Source organism: Trachurus trachurus (genome assembly GCF_905171665.1).
Source record: "Trachurus trachurus genome assembly, chromosome: 24".
Classification (NCBI taxonomy): Eukaryota; Metazoa; Chordata; class Actinopteri; order Carangiformes; family Carangidae; genus Trachurus; species Trachurus trachurus.
Window position 1 is genome coordinate 13,078,840 of NC_139910.1, and position 22,895 is coordinate 13,101,734.

General features: G+C 43.8%; 1 protein-coding gene across 4 annotated transcripts; it reads left to right on the forward strand.

Moving 5' to 3' along the window:
- Positions 1-930: 930 nt before the first annotated feature.
- On the forward strand, positions 931-16,143 carry mideasa (mitotic deacetylase associated SANT domain protein a). 4 transcript variants are annotated; one of them, XM_084000765.1, is made up of 13 exons: positions 931-1,749; positions 2,350-4,171; positions 5,792-6,016; positions 8,095-8,437; positions 8,540-8,615; positions 9,112-9,257; positions 9,365-9,468; positions 9,659-9,734; positions 12,602-12,690; positions 13,338-13,481; positions 13,613-13,741; positions 14,168-14,316; positions 15,098-16,143. In XM_084000765.1, the coding sequence occupies exons 2-13, from the start codon at positions 2,621-2,623 to the stop codon at positions 15,387-15,389; spliced, it is 3,324 nt and encodes a 1,107-aa protein (XP_083856891.1). In that variant the 5' UTR covers positions 931-1,749; positions 2,350-2,620; the 3' UTR covers positions 15,390-16,143. The 4 variants fall into 4 exon arrangements, with proteins under 4 accessions (XP_083856891.1, XP_083856893.1, XP_083856892.1 ...); XM_084000767.1 differs by having other exon boundaries at positions 8,549-8,615; XM_084000766.1 differs by having other exon boundaries at positions 5,795-6,016.
- The last annotated feature ends 6,752 nt before the right edge of the window (positions 16,144-22,895 follow it).

Consider the following 22,895-nt stretch of genomic DNA (forward strand, 5'->3'; position numbering starts at 1 on the left):
GCCAGTGTTTTTCTATTGTAGTCGGATGGAGCCAGTCAACACACAAACACACGCACACACACGCACGCACACACCCTTATTCCTGACATGACCAAACCAGAAAGTCTCTTCACATTTGCATTGCACTGAGATTTTTCCCCAAGAAAAAAGCATCAGTTACAGCCCAGGAGGAACACAGCTCCTTATAGTGAAGACCAATGCTTTGTGTCACAGTAACTAGTTTCATAGATGTTTTGATTGAGAACTCACTAAAGTTTGATGGATGAAAAGTGTGATATTTCCATTTAAAAGATGAACATTGTCAATTTATATTTTCATCCAAGACCATTTCAAAGTAAGGCTCTTCCTCATTCATGTGGATTATCATTGAGACTTTGATGCTGGTTACTAAACTATTTTTAACAGAGATGTAAAAATCCAAAATGTTTGATAAAATAAATAAATAAATAAATACATCTACAATATGGCTACATGTCCTTACGTGTGAATTAAAATCCTCCTCATAATCATTACCATACTGTGGTAGGCAGCTATATATAGAATAAACTTTACCCCGGTGTTGCACCTTTGATTAAAAAGTCACAAAGGTCAAATGTCACAGTGGTATTTTTTTGTGTGCAGAGTTTGGATTCACACACACAAACACACAGTGTATACCAAGGCTTTCAGTTTCACAGTTTGCAGGCCAAGTCCTTAAGTAAATGAATAAACGAAATACAAATATTTAACTGTTTTTTTTTTCTAAATGCACTTGCAAAGTCAAGCAAGCAATGACATAATCACATTATAAGTTACATAAACTGTCTTGTAATGTATAGCTCTTGTGTCTTTAATTAGCAGAGGGTCGACACCACTGCAGGGCTGAGTTACCATGATCCTGGCTGCGGCCCTCGACCCAACACCCACCCACCACCGACCCACTAACAACAACTGTTTCCGTGTGTCGAGCTCTGTGAGACTCCGCTTTCCGGTGCAGCCATGGCAGCAAAACAAACGTACACGGATACAGCGATGGGAGTGGCCAGACAATCGGATTGGATAACAGGATGTGAGTTGCGCTGTTTTTGGGGTGAGGCGGGTGCAGTTGCGTTTGGGGGCGCAACAACTTTCTGCGTGTTTGCGCAGTTTCGCGGCGCTGCTGCACACGCTGCGGATGGACCGAAGCTGCGACCTTTCGACCGGCGGCGCGGTGCTGAAATCTGCGGAAACGACCCAGCAGCACCGAGCCGATGCACGGCGGCGTTTTCACACTTCCACCGTCCGTGTCTGTGTGTGTGTATGTGTGCATGTGGGTTAGTGTGTGTGTGTGCTTTTTTTTTTTTTTTTGACTCGCTGATGCGGGGAAAGAAAGTTGTGGACATGTTTTCCTTTTCCTGGAAGTGCACGGCTTTACGGACACACTGTGCAACATTGTAACCGCGGCCGTGTGATTATTATTAGATAAGTGCTCGATCGCGTTGCGTGCAGACTTTGGAGGATATAGTAGTAAGAGGAGGAGGAGGAGGACTAGCCTATATTTTGATTGTGTCTAAAAAAAAAAAAAAAAAAAAAGCCGCCTCGTTCGCCATATTGTGCGCAGCAGCAGCAGCAGCAGCAGCGAGCGAAACTCGAGGGGGAAAGTTGTCAAAGAGTTATGACATTTGCTGCGCACACACAGTCCCTCCATGGAGCTGCATGCAGTCGACTTTGATCGAAACCACAGCGACTCCTCGGAGCTGGTCATGGAGAGCTGCGTGCACCACTGATCAGGTACAAACACACACTAAACTGCTGTCTTCTTTTTATTTCTAACTTACTGCTGCTCAGAGATCTGCTGTTATTGCCTAACCGCACTCTGCTCTTCGGGCGCTTCCTTATTGCTGATTTTTTTTTTTTTAAACATAACATCACTGGCAATGGCTATCGCTCGGGTGATTGCACGAGCCCCTTCGTTTCCTGTATTTCTTGTTATGCCAAATGGCAGCTTGAACTGTAAGCGCCTCCTTGTTGCTTGTATGTGTGTGTTTGCGTGTGTATATATGTGTGTGTGTGTGTGTTTGGGTAGCCGCTTCCAAAACTTCTGCTTAAATAACGTCCCCTTCTGACTGCAAGCACCTGGACGTTAAATAACCCGAAATATATACATATATAGGCTATATATATATATCCCTTTTCAATGCCTGTGTGCTCACTTCCCACCATTAATTTCTCCTCCTCCTCTGATTGGGCTACTTTTGCTGGTGTTAGGCCTCAGTTGTTTCCTCTTTGCTGCAGACAGACGAGTGAGAGCAGCACAGACCTCGAAAAAAAACTTTGTCTGCTTGTCGTCAGAGAAAAAGAAAGTGTCTAATCCCTCCTTTCTCTCACAAGGTCCGGCAGCCCTCTCCCCAAAAAAAAGAGGATGAGAAGAATGGACAACAATCCTCAGATCTGAGTCTGGACGGAGGGTTGCGTGTCCCCTCACCACCACCAACCCCCACCCTGCACTTTTCCTTTGGGATTTATATTTCCTCCCAAATACCTCTGTATACACAATTAAACAAAGAATTTCTCCACCACAGGCCGTGGAAACACACTAACTCCGTTTTGTTGTTTTTGCACACTCAGTAATCAAGGCTGAGTACATTAGTACAACATTAGTATGAGTCTTCCTCCTCAAGTTAATACTGACAAGAGCGGCAAGCACCGGGCTGCAGCCATGAAGGAGCCCGTGCAGCAGCATTCGGGGGAGGTTTATTATGGTATGGGGCCTCCAGCGCTAGAGTCGAGCCACAGCGACTCTTCCAGCAGCTCTGGTGTTTATAACCCAGAGAAAGGGCCCCAGAACGTAGCGGCGCACTATCAACAGGCTGCTCCAGTAAAGTGGATGCAGCAGGACTCCATGCAGGCCCCCGGCTGGTCTCAGGAAGCCCCCGTCTCGGCCTGGGGGCAGAACTTTGGCCCCTACATGGGCGGCGTGAACGTCAGGAGTCAGATGGTGTTTCATAAAGGCGCCCACGAAGGCGTAGCTCTGCCGATGGGGGCAGAAAACCAGCTGCCGGGGGCGCCCGTTCAGGTTTATAGAGACGCCGGCCAGAGTCAAGCTCAACAGGGGAGGGGGCTGGAGTGGGAGCAGCACGGAGCCGTGGGAGCCGCGATGCACCCGGCTCAGCTGCAGGCCTATCAGCACGGCCACAAAGGCGTGGAGATCCAGGCTCAGCCCCACGTGGCCCCCCACACCTTACCGGCGCCCATGCTGCAGCCCTTCCAGGCCACGTTCAGGCCCAGCAAGCAGCAGTTCGCGTCCGGTTATTACCCCGTTTTTCCGGGAAACAAGGCGATGCCCAACCTGGCCTACGGCGAGCCGCCGCCGCCGCAGAGCCAACAACAGCAACAACAGCTGCTTCACCAGATGCAGCAGCAACAAATGCACCAACAACAGTTACAGCAGCAGCAGCATCACCTGAAACTGCAGCAACAGCAGCAACAACAACAGCAGCAGCAGCAGCAACATTTACAGCACCAGCAAATTCAACAGCAACAAATGCAACAGCAACAACAACTGCAGCAGATGCAGCAGCAGTATCACCAGCAGCAGCTACAGGAGCGACAGCAACAAATCCAACAAATGCAGCAGCAGCAGCAGCAACTACAGCAACAAAATGTGCAGCAGCAGGAAACAACACAACTACAGGTGCCGCAAAAACAGCAGCCGAGCCAGAACTTTGCAGCCTATCAGTCTCCTGAGCCGTGTCCACCTGACATGGGCTCAAAGGAGGAAGACAGCCAGTCGGTGGAGCTGCAGCAGCAGCAGCAGCAGGAACCGGGGGCTCAGACCTGCGACGTGTCAGCGGCACCTGATCCGTGTCCCGAAAAGGTCGCCGCAAATCCAGCAGAGAGCTCAGATGCACAGCCGGCGGCGGCGGCGACGGCGTCAACGGCTGCAGCCCCTCGGCGTTCGCGGCGCCTTTCCAGAGAGGGACAGTCCCCACTGGGTCCCCCTTCCACCAACATCTGGTCTCAGGCCTCCAAAGAGCCTCCGCCGCCGCCGCCATCCCATAACGGAGTAGCAGCAGGTGGACAGAAGGGAGGGGAGAGCCAAGTGACGACGGGAGGGGTCATCCAGATCAACAGTCGGAGGAGGAGAGCGTCTAAGGAGATCAACCTGGAGACGCTCGCACACACGGCAGCAGAGAGGCAAAAGATCCTCAAGGTTAACGACTCACTTATTATTCTGGGGCTGCGGCTCCTTTCACTTTTATTTATGGTCATTTTGCAGCAGAACAGCTTTTTTCTTAAAGATATATATTCGCTGTATTTGAGGGAGGTTGTCCAGGGTGGCTAGTGTGTGTGTGTGTGTGTGTGTTTATGTGTGTGTGAAAGCAAATTCTCAAATCTGGTGAAGTTGGTAGCAGCTGTACAAAGAGGAAGAACCGTGTTTCTATGCAGAACTTCCCCATGGTTTACAAAATCCTCGTCTTGGGTCTGTTTACTTGATTCCTACAGCTGTCGCGCCTCAGCTATAGCAGTCAGTCTGTCTGTGTGTGTGTGTGTGTGTGTGTCTGTGTGTGTGTGTCTTGGTGTGCACAGTCGGTCCAGGCGGCACGTTGTCATGCACCGATGTACCGGTGCAACCTGACAAAGGCTATTGTTGAACATCCCACTTTCTGTATTATATGGATTGTTCATTTTATAGCAGCGAGAAAGTTGATACCCTCGACCTTGTTCTTCAGGATTTATACTGTTTACATTCTCAGCGGCACACCCACTGCAACTAGCTTCTTTATTTTCTCTTTAGCAGCTTCGTCATACGTGCACTCAACACAAAGTTAAACCGTGTTTTTCCGTCCTTTTTTGTTGTTTTCTTCTCAGTGCAGGGGTGTTCAGCAGCGCTCTGCCCTCGGGGGGCCACCGGGCCTGATCGTAGGGTTTTTTGTTTTTTTGTTTTCTTGACGTTGTGCAGAGTTGTGCATGCTGGATACAGTTGGAGCAGCTGCATGTCCGCACACCTCCACATTCCTCAGGCTCTTTCCCAGTCATTCAGCAGAGCTAGGGAGGGGCCGAGCTGTCAACCTGCACACTCACACTCCTCAAACTCAACTCAACTCAACACACACACACACCAAACAGGTTTTGATATGGCTATTCAGAAAACCAGAGGTGTTGTGTTGCGGTTGGCAAACAGGATGTTTGCGGGTTAGGAGGAAAGGAGATTCACATGTTTCAGCTGAGGAGCTTCAATTTGCCTGAAGAGCAACTCATAAAATTGATTTATATCTTTTCACTGCCACGAGTGGAGTTTAGGATTAATGCAGGTATCGTCTTGATCTGAAATGCCAGGGTTACACATGCACACAAACATCTCTGAATAGAAATATGGTGATAAAAAAATGTGATGATTTGCTTATGTTGTGAAATTCAACTTTTATGCCCAGTGAATTCAGCATTTATAGTGAAGAGGGTGAACATTTGTTGCCAATATTTGCATTTAAGTTTCTAAAGCAACTCATGTGCAACATTTTACAGTTTTTCTTTCATTTATTGAATGAATGTCTTTTCTTGTTTTTGGTTTCTAGTTTGAATAATTAATCACAATATCAAAAAACCTATAGAAGTTATTAATAATATACAGCGTGTGAATGTTGTAGGTGATCTGAAAATGAGCCATTGTGTGTAGACGACCATGCGGACTCACCCCATCTTCCTCTTTCTTTATATCTCAATCCCTTTTCCATTTCCCTGCTACTTCCCCAATCTCCCTGTGATGCTCTCGTTTCTCCTCATCCTCCCACCTTCTCTTCTTTCCTGCTCTCTCTTGTTGTTGCTGCCTCAGCAGGAAGACGGCCCCTCGGGCAGACAGGCCACCATGGTGCCTCTGGTCATCCCCGTGTCCGTGCCGGTGCACAGGAGCCAGGTAGATCCTCAGGGCGCCTGGGCTCAGGGACGGCTCGGCCAGGGCGGCGAGAGACCCGCGGGACAGCAGTCCGACCGCAAACCCTCCGTCATCGTGGCCCGCCGGCGATCGCTCAGAAACTCCATGACTGAGAGTTTTGGTCAGGTTAGCTCAATGAAGCCCGAACCCAGCCAGGCTGAAATCAGTGGTAGCAGCTGCATTGTCAACAATAAATAACACTAATCCCCACCTAGTTACACCTCAAAAGGAGGTCACATTGTCTTGAGTCCACGGAGACTCACAGAAGCCGTCCTTTGATATTTTAGAAAATATCCACTGAGGAGCATCAGATCTGCTGCCGAGGCTCTGACTAATAACTGGTATGTAGGGTGTGGATAAGACGACAGTGTGACTCACCAACTTTTTACCAAAGTTTGACCAAAATTTTGTTACACTACTGTTTCCAAACTAGGTTAACGGTGAAGCTTGATTTAGCAATAGAACCTGATACTTTAATATATACAGTGGGTAAAATGAATATTTGATCCACTGCTGGTTTTTAAGTTTGCTCCCCCACAAAGAAATGGACAGACTGTAGTTTATTTTAACAGAAAGAGACAGAATATCAACAAAACATTCCAAGATAATATCAGTATATAAAAGGTTACACATGTATTTAGTTTAGTTTATAACAGGACAGTGTGCAGTGACATTAACAAGGTGGCTGCACCAGATTTAGAGAGAACGCTGATTTCCATCTGTAGTCCTTGACATTAAGACAGACATCATAAATAGACTATAAGTGCAGGTTGAAATACACAGTTCAGGGTACATTGATAACAGCAATCATAAGACGAAAGATTAAAAAAAAAAAAAGAAAAGACAGTCAAGACATCATGATTAAATTACAAAGTGTAATTTCAGATATGGTAAATACAGGTGCAAGTTTCTGCTACAGTTTCTTTATGGAGATATATTAAATACATACAACAAGCCTCACAATTAGACAATTTACATAAAGTGCACAATATTGTTCAGAGCAGTGAACATAGTATAATACGTATGACTTCACATTAAGTGCTCATATTGTAAACACAGGTTACAAATTAATTTACATTTGATCAAGTGAAAAAAGGGGAAAAATCAGCAGCGGATCAAATACTTATTTTCCACACTGTATATACAGTATGTATATGTTTTTCTGCAATCAGAAAACATTTAAGGAGAAATGTGACGATGTTTGTGGGTCCAACATATTCGTTTAGTTTTACAATAAGACATTGTGACCAGTGACCAGTGACAGTTCAGTTTAAGGTGTTTTATTCCAGGTATCTGCATCTTGCACTCACTGAGCACTTTATGAGGAACGCTGGGTGTTGTGTTGTTTCACTTTTCTGCTTCTGTTCTTCATGCCATTGACTCAAACAAGAGATTCTGCTCCACGTTGACAAGACAGCATCATGTAATTTCTGCAGATTTGTCAACCATACATTCTTGTTTCCAGCCTCCTGGAAACCCTAAGCTGCTCTGTTCAGACCATAAAGATGGTGGTCAGTATTACTCAGACAGGCTGTAGCATTCAAACCGTAATTGACTGCTATTAAATGGTTCAAAGTGTGCCAAAGAAACCAGCAGCAGCCTGTCTCTTCCATCTGTGTCTCCAACTGACCAGAGTTATAGTGAGTCAGCCTCAGATTTCTGTTCTTGTCAGTTGTCGTAGTGATCGTTGTGTGTGTGTGTGTGTGTGTGTGAGAGAGATCCCAGGAGCTTCAGACTGTCCTGTGTAGCAACAACAACCAAACTCACTGAGATTTGTTGCTGTGGCTTCATACTGATGTCTGATATAAACATTTAACAGAAGCTCTTGACCTGTTTTTCATTAATTACACTGCTGCCATGTGATTGGCTGATTAGATAATTGCACAAATAAGCAGATATGTGTTCCTAATAAAGTGTTCAGCGTATAAGCGCTCAGTCCTGGTTGTTGTGGTTGTTTCTGCAAATGAAATACACCACAGAATTAGGTTAGTTATAAATACATTGCATTTCCTGTTACGGCTTCACAATAAAAGCCCCTTATGTTTGAGAAGAGTGAGAAGCAGCAGTAAGAAAAGTTTAGTTTGAGAGTTATTACATAGAGTTACACACAGGGACTAATTTACTATGTGTCAGAATTATAAACAGTGAATTAAATTATCATCGTATTTATTCCTTTGATTCACTTTAATCCGTCTTTTCTCCAGGACGGTGAGAACGACTCGAGCCTGGACGAGGATGGAAAAAGCAAATTTAAGCGCCGGCCTCGACCGGAGCCTCTCATCATCCCTCCTCCCAAGCCCGCCACCTTCATCCCTCCATCCCTCTACTCCAGCATCTCCACCTTCCAGAGCAACCTCCGCTCCCCGGTGCGTCTGCCCGACAACCCCCTCACCCTCCCCCCCTACACGCCTCCACCCATCCTGTCGCCCGTGCGCGAGGGCTCGGGACTCTACTTCTCCACCTTGATGGCCAACATCGCCGTGAGCAACCAGATCCTGCCTCCGCCGCCGACTCCCAAGTCCGCCACACGCAGCCTGTTGCGCTCCAGTAAGTTTCTTGTCGGAACAGTCGCAGGTTAATTTGAGCATTGAGGGTTTTTTTTTTCTTCTTAGATCAAGTGTGAGTATGTTTTGTTTTTTCTCCGTTTGGGTCTTTCAGCCAGTTCAGACATCACGCCTCCTGTCCTGCCACTGATCTCTGATGCCACACCGGTCAGCCTGGAGCCGTAAGTACCACCTTAAAGGGATAGTTAGTATCTACTCACCCTCATGTCGACTAAGGGCTGGGAGAAGTTTCAGAGTTATCCGTGGCTTCTCTGAGTTACAGGGGGTCTCGGCGTAGCAGTGCATGTCCATATAACGGTTGCAAATGGTTACCACTTTTCTTCGTAACAAAAAGACACACCCAAAAACATCCAAATACCTCAGTAATTGCTGCCGCATTTCGGGGTTCCAAAACAAGACGGACATTACATACTAGCAGCATGGAGGTGTGTCTTTTTGTTACGAAGAAAAGTGGTATCCATTTGCAACCGTTATATGAACTCTGAAACTTCTCCCAGCCCTTAGTCGACATGAGGTGAGTACGTGAGTAGATAATGAGTGCAATTTGAATTTTGGGTTAACTATTCTTTTAAACTGACATCAAAACGGGCTTGTTTTGTTTTTGTTTTTGGTTTCCTGTCTCTAATCTCTGCTCTTCTTTCCCCCCCTCCTACTCAGCCGTATCAATATTGGGCAGCATTACCAGGCAGAGATCCCAGATTTTCAGGATCAGGCCGCATCCTCCCAGTTCGACCAGCACAAAGCCGACTTGGTTTGGGTCCCTGTGGAAAACTCCCACCTGAAACACGGTGACCAAGAGTGCTGTGAGTGTCTCACTTCACTTCACATCCCATCCCATCCAGTGAGTTGTGGTGTCACTTGTTTTCTATGAGCTTTTGTGTCACCGTCTCTTTTGCCTCTTTGCTCCCAGTGGAGGATCTGATGAGCATGGCCTGCTGCAGCGTGCTCAGGGGCGGAGGAACCAACCAGGAGCTGGTTTTGCACTGTTTACATGAATGTGGAGGTGATTTCCTTGTAAGTACAAGTTGGTCGAGTTATTAAAATTCTGTTTGCACTGGCTTTTTTTTGGGCAAAAGGATCAAAATGAGACAAATTCCTGATCAAAAGGCTTAATGCATTGATCAACACACATCATTGTTAATATTTGATTCACTGAAATGACCTTATTAATGACTGATCTACTCACTCACATGCTGATTTCAAGGTAACACTGGAACGTCTGATGCTTCAGGACCCAGTTTTCTCCAGAGGCCATCACCTGGCAGGTTATCACTACTCAGGTCAGTGTTCGCTTTAAAGGAAATAAATATACACCCACTGTCCATTTTATTAGGTACAGCTAACTTTGCTGCTACTGGGTTGGACTCTTTTTTGCCTTCAGAACTGTTTTAATTCATCGTGGTAATAGGTTCAACGCAGTGTTGGAAACATCCTATATCATAAGGCTATGGTCCATATTCACCTGACAGCATCACACAGTTGATGCACATTTATCAGCTGCACGACTAGGGGTGTAAAGGTATACCGTACTTCGGTATACCGCGGTGGTGGAAAGCCACGGTGGTGATACCGTGAGATTTCCAAGCTCACGGTGACGGTAATTAATTAATTATTTTTAATATTATGCGGCGCTGCGGCGCAACTCCACTTACACGTCGGGAACTCAAAACATTTCACTTCACGTTCACAACATGCAAGTCAGCCGGAAATAGCTCGCTCCTTCGTTGGTTTCTCTTTTTTTTCCCCTCCCTGGAGCTCGCCACAGTTCTGGGAGGCACATATCACACATGTGCACACATGCTTTTGTTTACAACGGGCTTTTAGATCGTGATTGGTTGAAGCCGGAGGAAACCATAGAAACACGTTGTTGGAGTGAGGAAGGGGGGGAGGGAGGGAGGGAGGAAGGGGGGGGGGGGTGGCTCATGGTCGGAGAGCAGTGTTTGCTAAGCCCTGCTAACATTGGGTTAGTGCTAACACGGAGCTAATGCTAACACGGAGCTAATGCTAACACGGCCACACACAGAGACACAGACACAGACACACACGCATGAATAAAGGTTCCAAAACACGAAGGCGTGTGTGTGTCATGATGTATTACATTATCTTATAAAAGATCCATGGTGTGTGTGTGTGTGGCATGTTAGCGTTAGCTCCATGAAGCCACAAGCCGAACTTAAAGCAGAAAGTGATATATTTGTGTTAATATAAGTCTTAAATAGTTATATCTTCCGACAGCAATCACTTACATAGAGTGTTTGGTCTGAATCACGGGTCTGTCAGTCACTCTGCTCTGAGCCGAGGAGAAAACATTTAACGTATCCTACAGTTTTTATCCAATGAGGAGAGAGAACGGCATGCAGGGCTGTGTGTGCAGCCAAGGGACGCCGTGAATGTGGCGACGTAGGGACGAGGACTGTTATGGTGCGTTCAAGGAAACTCGTATTTTTCCGACCGTGAAGTGGTACCAGTTCGATCTGGTACGAGTTCACCGGTCGGACGTTACGAGTGGCCGTTATAGTGACTTTCACCGGTAAAACAGGTCGGAAAAACACGAGTGGGTTGCCTGGAACGCTACAAAGTCGTAAGTTGTGACTTGAAGCTGTAATTTACGATTTCAAAAGCCTGCCTGGAACGCAGCATTAGCGAAAACGACCGGACCACTTACTTCTGCTTTAATCAGTACGTGACGTCATGTCAAAGAAAAAAAAAAAGACGAAAGAGAGAGATTGAAGGAAAGAAGGAGAGAGAGAAAGATGGACTATAATAGATAGATGCACAGACTGATGCATGTGTGTGTGTGTGTGTGTGTGTGTGTGTGTGTGTGTGTGTGTGTGTGTGTGTGTGTGTGTGTGTGTGTGTGTGTGTGTGTGTGTGTGTGTGTGTGTGTGTGTGTGTGTGTAGAGAGAGAGACTTTAGTGACTGAATATAAATAATTACATTTAGCTGACACTTAAAGCAGATATCAGTGGAATGTTTTTGTTAATATAAGTCCTAAATAGTCCTATTTTCCGTCAGCAATCACTTACATGAAGTATTTCAGCCTAAACGTCTCTCCGTCACTCTGCTCTGCTGTAACCCGAGGAGAAAATATTCCTTGTGGGATACAAATGTTATCCAATGAGGAGAGAGAACGGCATGAAGGGCTGTGTGTGCAGCCAAGGGATGCGCGTGAATGTGGCGACGTAGCACGAGGACCAATTGATGCCTGACAAGGGCGGGGGCTGCTAACTCGTGGTGCGTTCAAAGAAACTCGTACTTTGTGTTTTTCCTTCCTGTGAAGTCATACCAGTTCGATCTGGTACGAGTTCACGGGTCGGAAGTTACGAGTGGCCGTTATAGGGAACTTTCACAGACAACAGGATGGTAAAAACACGAGCTACGGGTTACCTGGAACGCTACCAAGTCGTAGTTGTGACTTGAAGCTGTAACTTACGGTTTCAAAAGCCTGCCTTGAACGCAGCATTAGCCGAAACGGCCGTGAAGCTGATATCTGCTTTAAGTATAAACCAAATATTTGTATTAGTTTACATAAAGCATGTAGCCTACATTAATTTTATACCGTCACCGTGAAATACCACGGTATACTGTACTAATACCGTTACCGTACCGTACTGTAAAATCCCATACCGTTACACCCCTATGCACGACCATGATGCATGCATGCTGTCTCCCATTCCAGTAGTCATGAGAAGATGCTATACTGTGATCATAAATGGACATTACCGCACTGTGGTCAATGGTCATGAAGGACAAAAGGACATTACGCCAAATTCTGACCTGACAATCTGAATATCGTAGCAGAAATCCAGAGACTTATCATACTAGGCAACGTTTTTACAATCCTCTATTGTCCAGTTTTGTTGCCGGTGAGAGTTGTAGCCTCAGTTTCCTGTTCTCAAAACAATTGTAATTGGCCTTTTAGACATTTGCATTGATGAGCAGTTGAACAGGTGAACCTAATAAAATGGCCTGTGGGTGCGTATCGCTTTTATCAACTCCATACAGATTTCCTGATCACCTTTATCTCTTCCTTTTCCTGTCTTTTCACTGTGTTTTTCTTTTTATATATATATTTTTTTTATCTCAAAGTGTTTCCTCATTCTCCTAAGAACACATTAAATCAAAGTGCGTCTGAATTAACTCACAGGCTCTGACAGCTGGACCGCAGAAGAGAAGCGCTACTTCAATAAGGGGTTCTCTGCTTATAGGAAGGACTTCTTCATGGTGCAGAAACTGGTAGGCCTGTTGATTTTGGCAGCACAGAAAATGACAAGTCAACTTAAATAAACCCTGAAAATACATGTGAATTGATTTAATGTGCTCTAAGGATAATACTGTGTTTTTATTACACACTCTCATTGGTATAGTCAGTCGTTACTGGATTGTGTGAGTGTGACAGTGGGGTCAGATTTGTGTTGAAAAAATGTGCATAATAACAAACATGAAGAGGCAACTCTGCTTTCAAGACAAAGCTAAAACTTAAAAGTGCAAAGAAAAAGAAGAAAATTCAACATAACGGCCACATCCTCTTTGAGACAGGAAGTAACCGGATTCATGGGAAACGTGGTTTTGATTTGAAAAACAAAACAAAAACATGAACAATTTTAGTATCATTGAGATCAAATGAATGAATTTCCCTTTGGGGGATAAGTAAAGTAATTAGTAGCATGTCGTATCATATCAATGCTTCAGTGTTTACACTTGAATCTTCTGTACAGATGCGCCTTGTAGCTACACATGTGAATGAATAAGCATTGATTGGTTGATTGAAATCTTTATTTCAAACATGCATAAAAACAAAACTTAGAACTTCAACAAATTTTAAGTTTTTTAAGCATGAACCTGTGTGTCTCTGTGTGTGTTGGATTGGTTTTGTTTTAAAGGTGCAGACCAAGACTGTGGCTCAGTGTGTAGAGTTTTATTACACGTACAAGAAACAAGTGAAGATCGGTCGCAACGGGATTTTAACCTACGGACCCCCGGACTCGCCTGTGGAGAAACACACGGAGGCTGTAGTGGATGTAAAGGTAGAGTGGAATTATGAATTGATTAATTTCTTTACAAGAGGCCAAATTATATTTTTTTTAAGCCTTGAAAATGTCGAAATAAATATCTACTAACATCTGTGTTGTGTTTTTACTGGTCTGGTTTAAATCAGAGTTCACAGCAGTCGAAGATGACTCACGGAGAGACGAACGCTGATGACAAGAAGGATGTTTCTTACGACCAAAGCCTTGAGAGCAGCCAGCGGGCCAGGGTCGCGCAGTCACTACAGGCTCATGACTATGTAAGTGTTCCACCATGTATTATTGATTGGAGATTTTGTCAAAACAATGCCATAAAGTGTTGGAAAAGCGTCCTCAAATGGCTTCTTTTGCACAATAAATGGTCGGAAACTCAGATGTATAAATGGACGGGTACCGAAACAGGAAAAATATTCATGTAATTCACACACAAGTTCTCAAAACTATTAGTTTGTCACAATAGGTTGATTATTTTTCCTTCAATCAACTTGATTGACACCTCTACATCATTATCTGACAGTTCATCGACTAACACGATGAACATGTGACGCCCCTGATTTTCTTCAAATGCAGGTTTAATGAAAGTCGAGAGCAGAGTCGACTGATGCCAGTAACTCAGTAGTGTTGTTGCTGTTCTTTGTTTTGCTGTTATTGTTGTTGTTGCTAACTGATGCATTGATTTTCTCCAGGCGGGGACGGTGCTGGTGATCAAAGAGGAGCCTCATCACCCGACGGCAGCTCACAGGCCTCGGGCCGAGCCTGCAGCGAAGAAGAGCAAAGCGCCACCGAAGCCCCCGCCGGATCCAGACGCAGTGTTTCCATGCAAGAAATGTGGCAGGTACGAACACGTCGGCAGAGATTTACTGTGTTCTCATTTATAACTCATCACAGGAGGCGAGCCGGTGTCTTAATACCGCTGCTGTGATTACTAAGTAGCTCTTCAGTCCTGTTGATCAAGTTAGTTTACATGATGAATGATGGTGAAATAGAAAATGTTCCAATAAACTGCCGCTTACAGGATGAAAAAAGTGGAAATAATTTGATTTATCTATTGAGAATTTCTTGGTTTCATCATGTTTATGTAATAAATAATATCAGTAAGGGCTGTTTTTCTTGTTCTGTATATTGTATCAAGCTAATTGAACCTCTTTTCCATTAGTTATGACGTAATATCTCAGCACTGTAGCAGCCATGTTGAAGTTTGCTGCCCATCACTATATTATCTGGTGGTATTAACCTCTCTGATATGTCAGTGTATTTTAAACTGTATCTAATAAATGGGGTTATACAGAAAAAAAGCTTAAGTTGCAGGTTTATAAACACTGTCAGCATTGCGTATTTAATCCACCACAGTGAAGACAGGTCTATTCTTCAACTGCACCGTTAAAAACTTATTTAAGGGACAGGTTTTATATTATATGTTGATGTAAAAGTAATTTTAACTAATTTCAGAGCATTAGTAGATAATGCACTTGTATTTATGATTCATTGCTTGTCTTTGCAGTGACGTTTAACAGATGTTGAAATCACACACGTGGTGCTGCGCGTTACAAACGGCTGCGACTGTGTGTGTGTGTGTGTAACGTTGCGTAACTTTCCTTTCCTTCCTTTTATTCTAGGGTGTTTTACAAAGTGAAGAGTCGAAGCGCCCACATGAAGAGTCACGCCGAGCAGGAGAAGAAGGCTGCAGCGCTGCGTCAGAAAGAGGAAGAGGAGCAGGCGGCGGCCCAGGCTCGGGCCAGGAAGGCTGCAGCGGCGGCGGCTGCTGCAGCTGCTGCGGCGGCGGCTGCAGCATCAGCATCAGCGGGACATCTGGGAGGAAATGGGAACGGAGTGACGGGGCAGGCGGACGTCGATAGCCACGAAGAGTCTTCTGAGGGAGAAGATGATGACGATGAAGACTGGCACTGAGAGAACAAAGTAAACAGGGAGGAAAATCGATGAGGAGACGGATTGATGGGTAAATGGAGGGTGAAGAGGTTGAATCAGGGAGGGGAGGGGGCAAACGATGTACTCGGCCTCAAACAGCAGCACAAGACAAACGCCTTTTTAAAATCTTCCTGTTAATCTTCACACTCCTTTCCTCTGGCTGAAGCTGTTTGACCGTTATTCAGCTCGACACCGTTGAACCTGGCAGTCAGTCACACTCCAGATCTTCACCTTCTTTTGTACCTTTTAAATATCCAGAGGAAGTTTATTTTTTTGTAAATGCACTTATACTGTACGCTTCTGCTTTTCGCCAACGTTGCCTTTTTATATCCATTATTTAATTGAACATGTCAAAATGTTTTACTTTTTTCAATGAACGGACTCTATTAGATAATCAGGACGTCTCTTTAGCAATAAAAACATCATGATCAAAGCATTTTTTTCACTTTACAGACAAAGCCCTTTTAAATAAAGATAAGAGTTTGTATTTAAAATCTTTTTCCTTAGGAAAATACTGTGCAGAATTTTTCAGATTCCCATCACAGTTGTACACTTGGTTGGTTGTACACTTTACTTTTGCAACTAAGGGACCTTTTTGAAATGAATATGTACAAAAAAGTATATATGAGATTGCCATATATTTATGATACTGCATTTTTCAATGATTTTGGTAATATAAAATATAAAAACTAATCATGTCGGCTGCAATATGAATTGAAAAGTTTATTAAAATCTCTACTGTTCTGAAAAAGTTGTGATTTTCTCTGCATGTGAGTGTAAGATGTTATTATCCAGCAGGGGGCAGCAGAGGTTCATGGTGCATAGATAGTGGAGGAGAAATGGAAATGTTGTGGTTTGTGTGGATTTACACACTATCCTTTATGGATTATGTCAGGATCCATTTTTCACGTCATCTCTTTAAAATCAAGATGTTAAATCTTCCTCCTTGAAACGCTGTCGTCCGCTGACGACGTCTGTATCTGCTCAGCGTGAAGGATCCAGCACAATGAAATACAACATGGCTCAGTTTCAGTATGCAGGACAGGCTCCACAAACCTGTCATTTTCAGATTAAATGCCAGAGAGCCGACTCATCCGTACAGAGGGGAGTCGTGGTGTGGTGAAATTTGGCATTGATCAATGCTGACATAACTCAGCCATTTTAAGATGTGCTCAGCAAAGGCAGCTGTAGCTTGTTGCCCTCAGGAGATGAGAGGCAAGGCTTGTTGCCCTGAGATCAGGGAGGACAAAGTGGCCCTGTTTCTGTCTCCCACTCATCACTGACAAGTTGGACTCTGACAGCTCATTTACCTTCTCTTCACTGCAGCTGGAGAAGCCGCAAGCTCTAGTAAGTCTGCACACACACGTGTAGCTGCTGCTTCTCGAGCCAAGACGAGAACAAATGGAAAATCTGCTTCTTTATGTGACTCCAAGATTTAATGACACTGTGTCACTGGTGACGTCAGTTTGAGATGATTAAACTAAACTGAAGAGTCACAGCTGGTGACTTCTGAGGCTGTGACCTAACATGCTCATGTTGGACAGGTAGAATATGTAGTGCAGCTCCGGCCGAGGGGAATGCTCTCAGACATTTAAACAAGAAAAGTCAGGAATGTGTTAAATAAAAGTTACGTACGTTAAAGGTGTTCAGAAAAGAAAAGTGAATTTGAGCTCACTGTGGGTCTTAACATTAGTGTAATAACTCATATATCAGACGATGTAGCCCAAACTTTGTGCAAAATTCTATTTTTGAGTAAATCCGGGCTAAAAGTGTGGTAGTTTTTTTCACATTGGATAATGCAGGCGCACGGATTATACGTCAGCCTGCTCACGATTCACATCCGTCAATCAAACGTCTGAGACACACACACACCGAGCTCGGTCTCGCCCCAAACAAATATCCCGCCCGCTCGAGAACGACCAATCAAATTAGTTTTCCTTACTCGGGTAAACTCGTGCTGCAACTCGTGACAACTCGTGGAAGGAGGCACGACAAACAGGACAAACGGCCATTTCTGAACACCTTTAAAGTCTGAATGAGGTTCATCTGAATCCACAGTGGTTTCAGTTAAATACAGGAGGTCTGGGGTCCTGATTAATCCTCTGGGACAGTGATTACCAACATGCGGACCGCTGCCCCCCTAGTGGCCCCCAAAGGTACTGCAACCTGACAGTTTCCACAGTGGCGTAAAGGGGAACTATGCAAGTCTGGTTGCTTTTTTGCTGTTTTGCTAACTGTGCATGTGCATTTGTTTTCAATGAAGCCAGTATAAGAAGGCAATCCATGGAGCGGTGGATAACGTTTATATATCTTTTCGTTTTACGATGTGTATATTTGTGACAAGAGATTATGGGTTACGTGGGGGTGTCGAGACAAGATCGGGGACACCGGGTCAGAGGCTCTGATCTTACAAGGTTGGTTTTCAGCCAAGAGACGAGGAAGACAGAGAGCCTCCATTCTCCCCGAAACTAGTCATTTAACCATCACAATTACGCCGGAGCTGTTTAATTAACGTTAAAAAAGTTGCATAATTCATCTTTAATATATCTTAATAAGAGAAAAAAAAAACATGAAAACGAAAAGGAATGTAAGGAGTTTTCTAAAAAAAAAAATTTAAACAACATTTTTAGAAATGTATAGGCTTTTTTTTGTTGTTGCTGTTTTGAAAATGATTTGTTGGCAGAAAAGCTTCCTGCATGTTTCTCCTGCTTCCAGTTCAGCTCTGAGCAATCAATATCATTAGAATAAAAAGTCCATAACGCATTATTATTTGCCCTATGTGTTGTTATGGGGTCAGTGTACGGTGCCAGTTTTTTTTTTTTTTTTTTTGATAGTTGGAAAAGACTGGGAACATTAACGTCTGAATAAAGTTCATGGCAACACATCCCATAGTTGTTAAGGCTGCATCAGTCTGTACCACAGCAGTGGACTAATGGACCATTACTATCCCTTTAGACATTACTAACCACAGCGTATTGGACGTTTACTTTCGTTTTTCTCATGAATATGAAGGAAAACTTTACGACAGTCCTCCACCTTTTAGTCCAATTGCAATCGAAAGGGTGGGTTCTTCTTCCTATCCACATTATTTATTGGTATATTAACCTTTGCAGAAGAGTAGCAGTATTTTTCATGCATTCACTATTTTGACCATAAAAATGATATACATGCGCCATGGCCATTCTCTGATGTTGCACATTTTCATAATTTGTGTGCCACTAACGATTCAGATCACTTTTGTAGTTGCAGAAAGACCCTGCAGATAATATTTGTTTGTACCACTAGTCAATTCCTCTGGGTGCATGAGTTACGCACATGGAGGAGCTAGGGAGAAAATCTGCTTTAAAGGAGAAGTCCGGCCATTTTTGACCCCTAAATCGTTTTCCTGATGGTCACCCAGTGTTGGGGGGAGCAAAAAATGCGACTAATATTGATGCAGGCAAACCATGGCTACCCCAGTGCTCTGGATAGCGACAACGGTGATGTATGGGGGCAATTCTTTCAACCACAACAAACACTCAAAAAACAATCAATTATCTATGGTACATGACTCGAATCCTTACGAGACACCACTGAACTCATATAGTGTACAGTAGAAACATCATGCTATTATGCATTCAGACAGCTTCAAGCAGTGGACTCGCTCATGCTGAAAAACTGCTATACAAAACTGCAGAAACACAGGCTGTTCAAGAAGTTTTCTTGTACATCAGGAGACAGCTTCTCCCTTGGCATCAACCTCAGGTAAGCGATTTGAAGAACCTCTCTGTGGTCGGGCCCTCCTGCTGCACCAAGCTCCATGCTGTGGTGACATCCTGTCATCAAGCATCTTGATCGCTGAATCGTGTTTCCTACTTTCAGGTTCTCACTGGTCTTCTGATGTTTGATATACTTAATGGTTTTGTCACAGAAAATATTTCTCTCAAGAACCCTTGAGCTGGTTGTTATTTGACTGAACTCCCTTCAGCTTGCACCTTTTGGGACCTGGCCATCTGACAGTTTCTTCTTGGTGAAGACACTCCCTTTCGGGTGCTAGGTCCATGAGGCCTACATGGTTGCTTATCTCTGCTGCCCTAACCAATGTCCTCCAGGAGTCCAAGTTTCTGGACACCAGCTTAGAGGTGTCATTGGTGCAATGAATGGTACATTAACATTCCCCATCTTTCATGTATTGATTTTTGGTCTGATTTATTTCTTGTGCAGTGATTTCAGGTCACCAGCTTTATGCAATATATAGATTCGTCTTTTTCTGTAAGTCTGGGTTTGTATTTTAACTATGTAGCTACAGTAGCTAGTTAATTATAACAGGATTGTCAATAGTAGCCTGCTATGCTAAAGCAGTTCATCTTTACCATCATGTCATGATCAAACTAGCTAGCTATAGCCTATATGATAGGATTCACAACAGTAATGTAGTGCTATCTAGCTACAAGCATAACTAGTAAATTCATAGAAATAGATGTTTGATATTATGCCATAATTAAATTATGAAAAGGTAGAGCATTATGCCATCACCTAAACAACATGTTGACACCTTGGCATGGAAAAAAGGAATGGAAGAAGAAAAATAGCAGACCCTTTTGATTGCGATTGGTGGCCTGGCTCATGGACACCAAGGGGTCCACATATTCAATGCATGAAAACTACCACTTGGCTACCAGTCTGCAATGGTTATCATGCCAAACTGTGAACTAGAGATGTCAAGCAGGCTCATGGACTAGTATTTTCTGAGCTTACCTTATTTAAAATAAAATTAAACAAGTTTGGAAACATATGGCCGTCGTCAGTTTACACATCTGTAGCCGACAATGTGGTGTGTTCAGTGTCGTCATCGTCCACTCTCATGTCCCGTGGCTTATGATGAAGCGTTTTAGGTTTAACATGAGGATCAGATGTCTTTCCTGAGCACTGGGCCCTATGGGTAATGAGGTCCTATTAGAAACCCCAGCTACATGGACTCGGTAAAAACAGGTTAGGAACAGAGGAGAAGATGAAGACATTATAGGCTGGTGTGGAGAGAGGGAGACGAGGGCAAAACGCTGGATCAATGTCACTAAATGCCTGGAAGATCAATAGTTCTTCTCCAGTGGCACTGTGGTTACATCTGAAGCGAAGAAGAAATATACATAAGAAAATGTAATTTCATCTCAGCGGGTTTACTGGTTAACTGCGTACTGTAGCTGGCTTGAATTTGTATTAATAAGCACTTGAAGTCATATGAAATCATAAGGGATGACGAGCAAAATGTAGCTTACAACAAGTTTGCATGAGAGTCGTGTCGTCCCTGTCCCTGCAATGTCCCTTCTCGGCTCAGTAGCTATAGTCAGGAGATTTATGTGGCTTTAAATATGATTATTTATGTTCAGTCAGTCAGCTATAAAACTGGTCATTTTCTGGACGTGACCTGTGAGGTTGGAGGTCAATGTCGTTCCCGTTGTAAGTACCAGGAAGAAGATGAGGCAGCGACGGGGAAATGTTAGAGAGAAAATGATCTTACTTTCCTGTGGTCATGTTGAATTGAAAGGGTTACATTTAGAGATTTAATTTTCAAAGATGTTAAAAAAATATTCTTCTGATCCATAAACAGAAAGAAATTAAATGGACGGCATCTGTGTCTATGTGACTTTCAAACGTATTCATCACACAATCCTGTCTGTCCATTAGAGCCGATGCAGATCTGGACGCATCGATCGTCTTGATCAAACAATTGGAAATCGATTGAAAACAAACACAGATACATACATTATACACACACAACAGAGTGAGGTTGCAGCACCACTAAACTCTCCCCAAGGAGACACAGCACAGCTACACATGAGCCAAGTGTGTTAGTGGTTGATAAATAATTTACGAAAGTTTTATAGGCAAGATGACAGCCAACAATATGGCAATTTTTGGAAGTTGGAAGATCCAAAATGTGATCTTATTAATGGCTCTTAACTGATCTTTAGTTGTTGTCTGGGGGGGTTTTTTTCTGAAAAACTTGGACTATGGAAACATTTTTTTCTTTTATTTCCTGTTGAAAAATCCTGTCACACAGTGAATAAATGTATCGTACTGTACATGTAAAAGTGAGGAACAGGTAACTGCACTGCAAAAACTCAAAATCTTTCCAAGAATATTTGTCTTATTTCTTGTCCAAATGTCTAATTTCTAGTCAAAATTAATCTCTTTCCACTTAAAACAAGACTAATCACCTAAAAATGTACTTGTTTTTAGATCATTTTCACTCATTTCAAACAAATTTTCACTTGAAATAAGTAGACAAATCTGCCAGCAAAAGGAAGTTTTTTTGTGCTTGTAACAAGAAAGAAAAACTTGCTCCACTATCAGATTTTTCTACTTATTTCAAGTGAAAGCAGGCTTGAAATAAGTAAAAAATGTCTAAAAACAATCTACTTTTTTATGTGAGGAGTCTTATTTTAGGTATAATGAGATTTGTTTTGACTAGAAATAAGAGTTTTTGCAGTGTGGTCTTGATTCATCTCCGTCCCTTTACTAAAATCACTTGGATCTGGCACATTTACAGCCTTTGAGCTGAAAACCTTCAGTCAAATAAAAATGAAATAAAGATGCTGCTTCTCCTATAACTTCCTCCGAGCCCATCCTGCTGTAGGTAGCCTAACGCTCATGATCTCTCCAGCATTGCTTACACCCGGCTGTCCTTGATGCCGAAGCAGAATCACTTCATGTAATGACCATAGCGGCCATATAACTGACAAACCTCTCGACTCAATTTCAATGTGCGGTCAATGGCCTTGAGGGATGTAATCTGCGTGGGTTGACCTCTTGAACCGTGACACCTCCTCCTGCTTTGATTGGTTATCTGTCTGTCACCCTTATCAACAACAGCTCGCCAGGGTTTTTTACAGTCAAGTCCAGCGCAGCGAGCATAAAAAAGGAGTCCAGCGCTGTGCTGTAGATCAGCAGCTACTCTATCCATACGCTGCAGCTCACTTAATGGAATTAAAGCCATCTGTCACTATTTTAGCTGAACTCAGCAGTTGCTCTCTCACCGTTATGCAAATAGGCCTCGACTTCGGTCCATTCATCTCCAGTGCAGTGCAGAGTCGGGACGCCATGCCTCAGAAATACAAGGTGTTTGTGACTGACACTGGCATGTTCTTCTGCTTCTCATTTTAATGAAACATAATAGATCTTGCGCCTCAAGATACATTGTGACGTGTTGTCTCTGCTTTTGAGTGAAGAGGCCCCCCCCCACAAGTCGTCGTCAGGCAGCTTTTACGGCAAGAGGAGAGTTTGTCTTATTCAGGGTACCAGGTCTATCAAGGCCTCCCGAGAGGTGACATTGACTTCCAGCAGCTCGAAGGAATAGATTTATTTTAGGCTGTCGATCTGTGATGGATAACTCTGCATGTGACGTAAAAACCAGGAGACGGTGAGTTTAGCTCAGCATAAAGAGTGGGAGCAGGAGGAAACAGCAAACGTAGCTCCTGTCCAATACTTGCAATCCACCTGCCAGCACCG

Excerpts from the sequence above, each read along its gene's own strand:
- mideasa (XM_084000765.1), top strand. The coding sequence starts at position 2,621 with ATGAGTCTTCCTCCTCAAGTTAATACTGACAAGAGCGGCAAGCACCGG. Across the intron at positions 9,469-9,658 it reads AATGTGGAGGTGATTTCCTT|GTAACACTGGAACGTCTGAT; the intron begins GTAAGTACAAGT and ends GCTGATTTCAAG. Across the intron at positions 13,482-13,612 it reads AGGCTGTAGTGGATGTAAAG|AGTTCACAGCAGTCGAAGAT; the intron begins GTAGAGTGGAAT and ends GGTTTAAATCAG.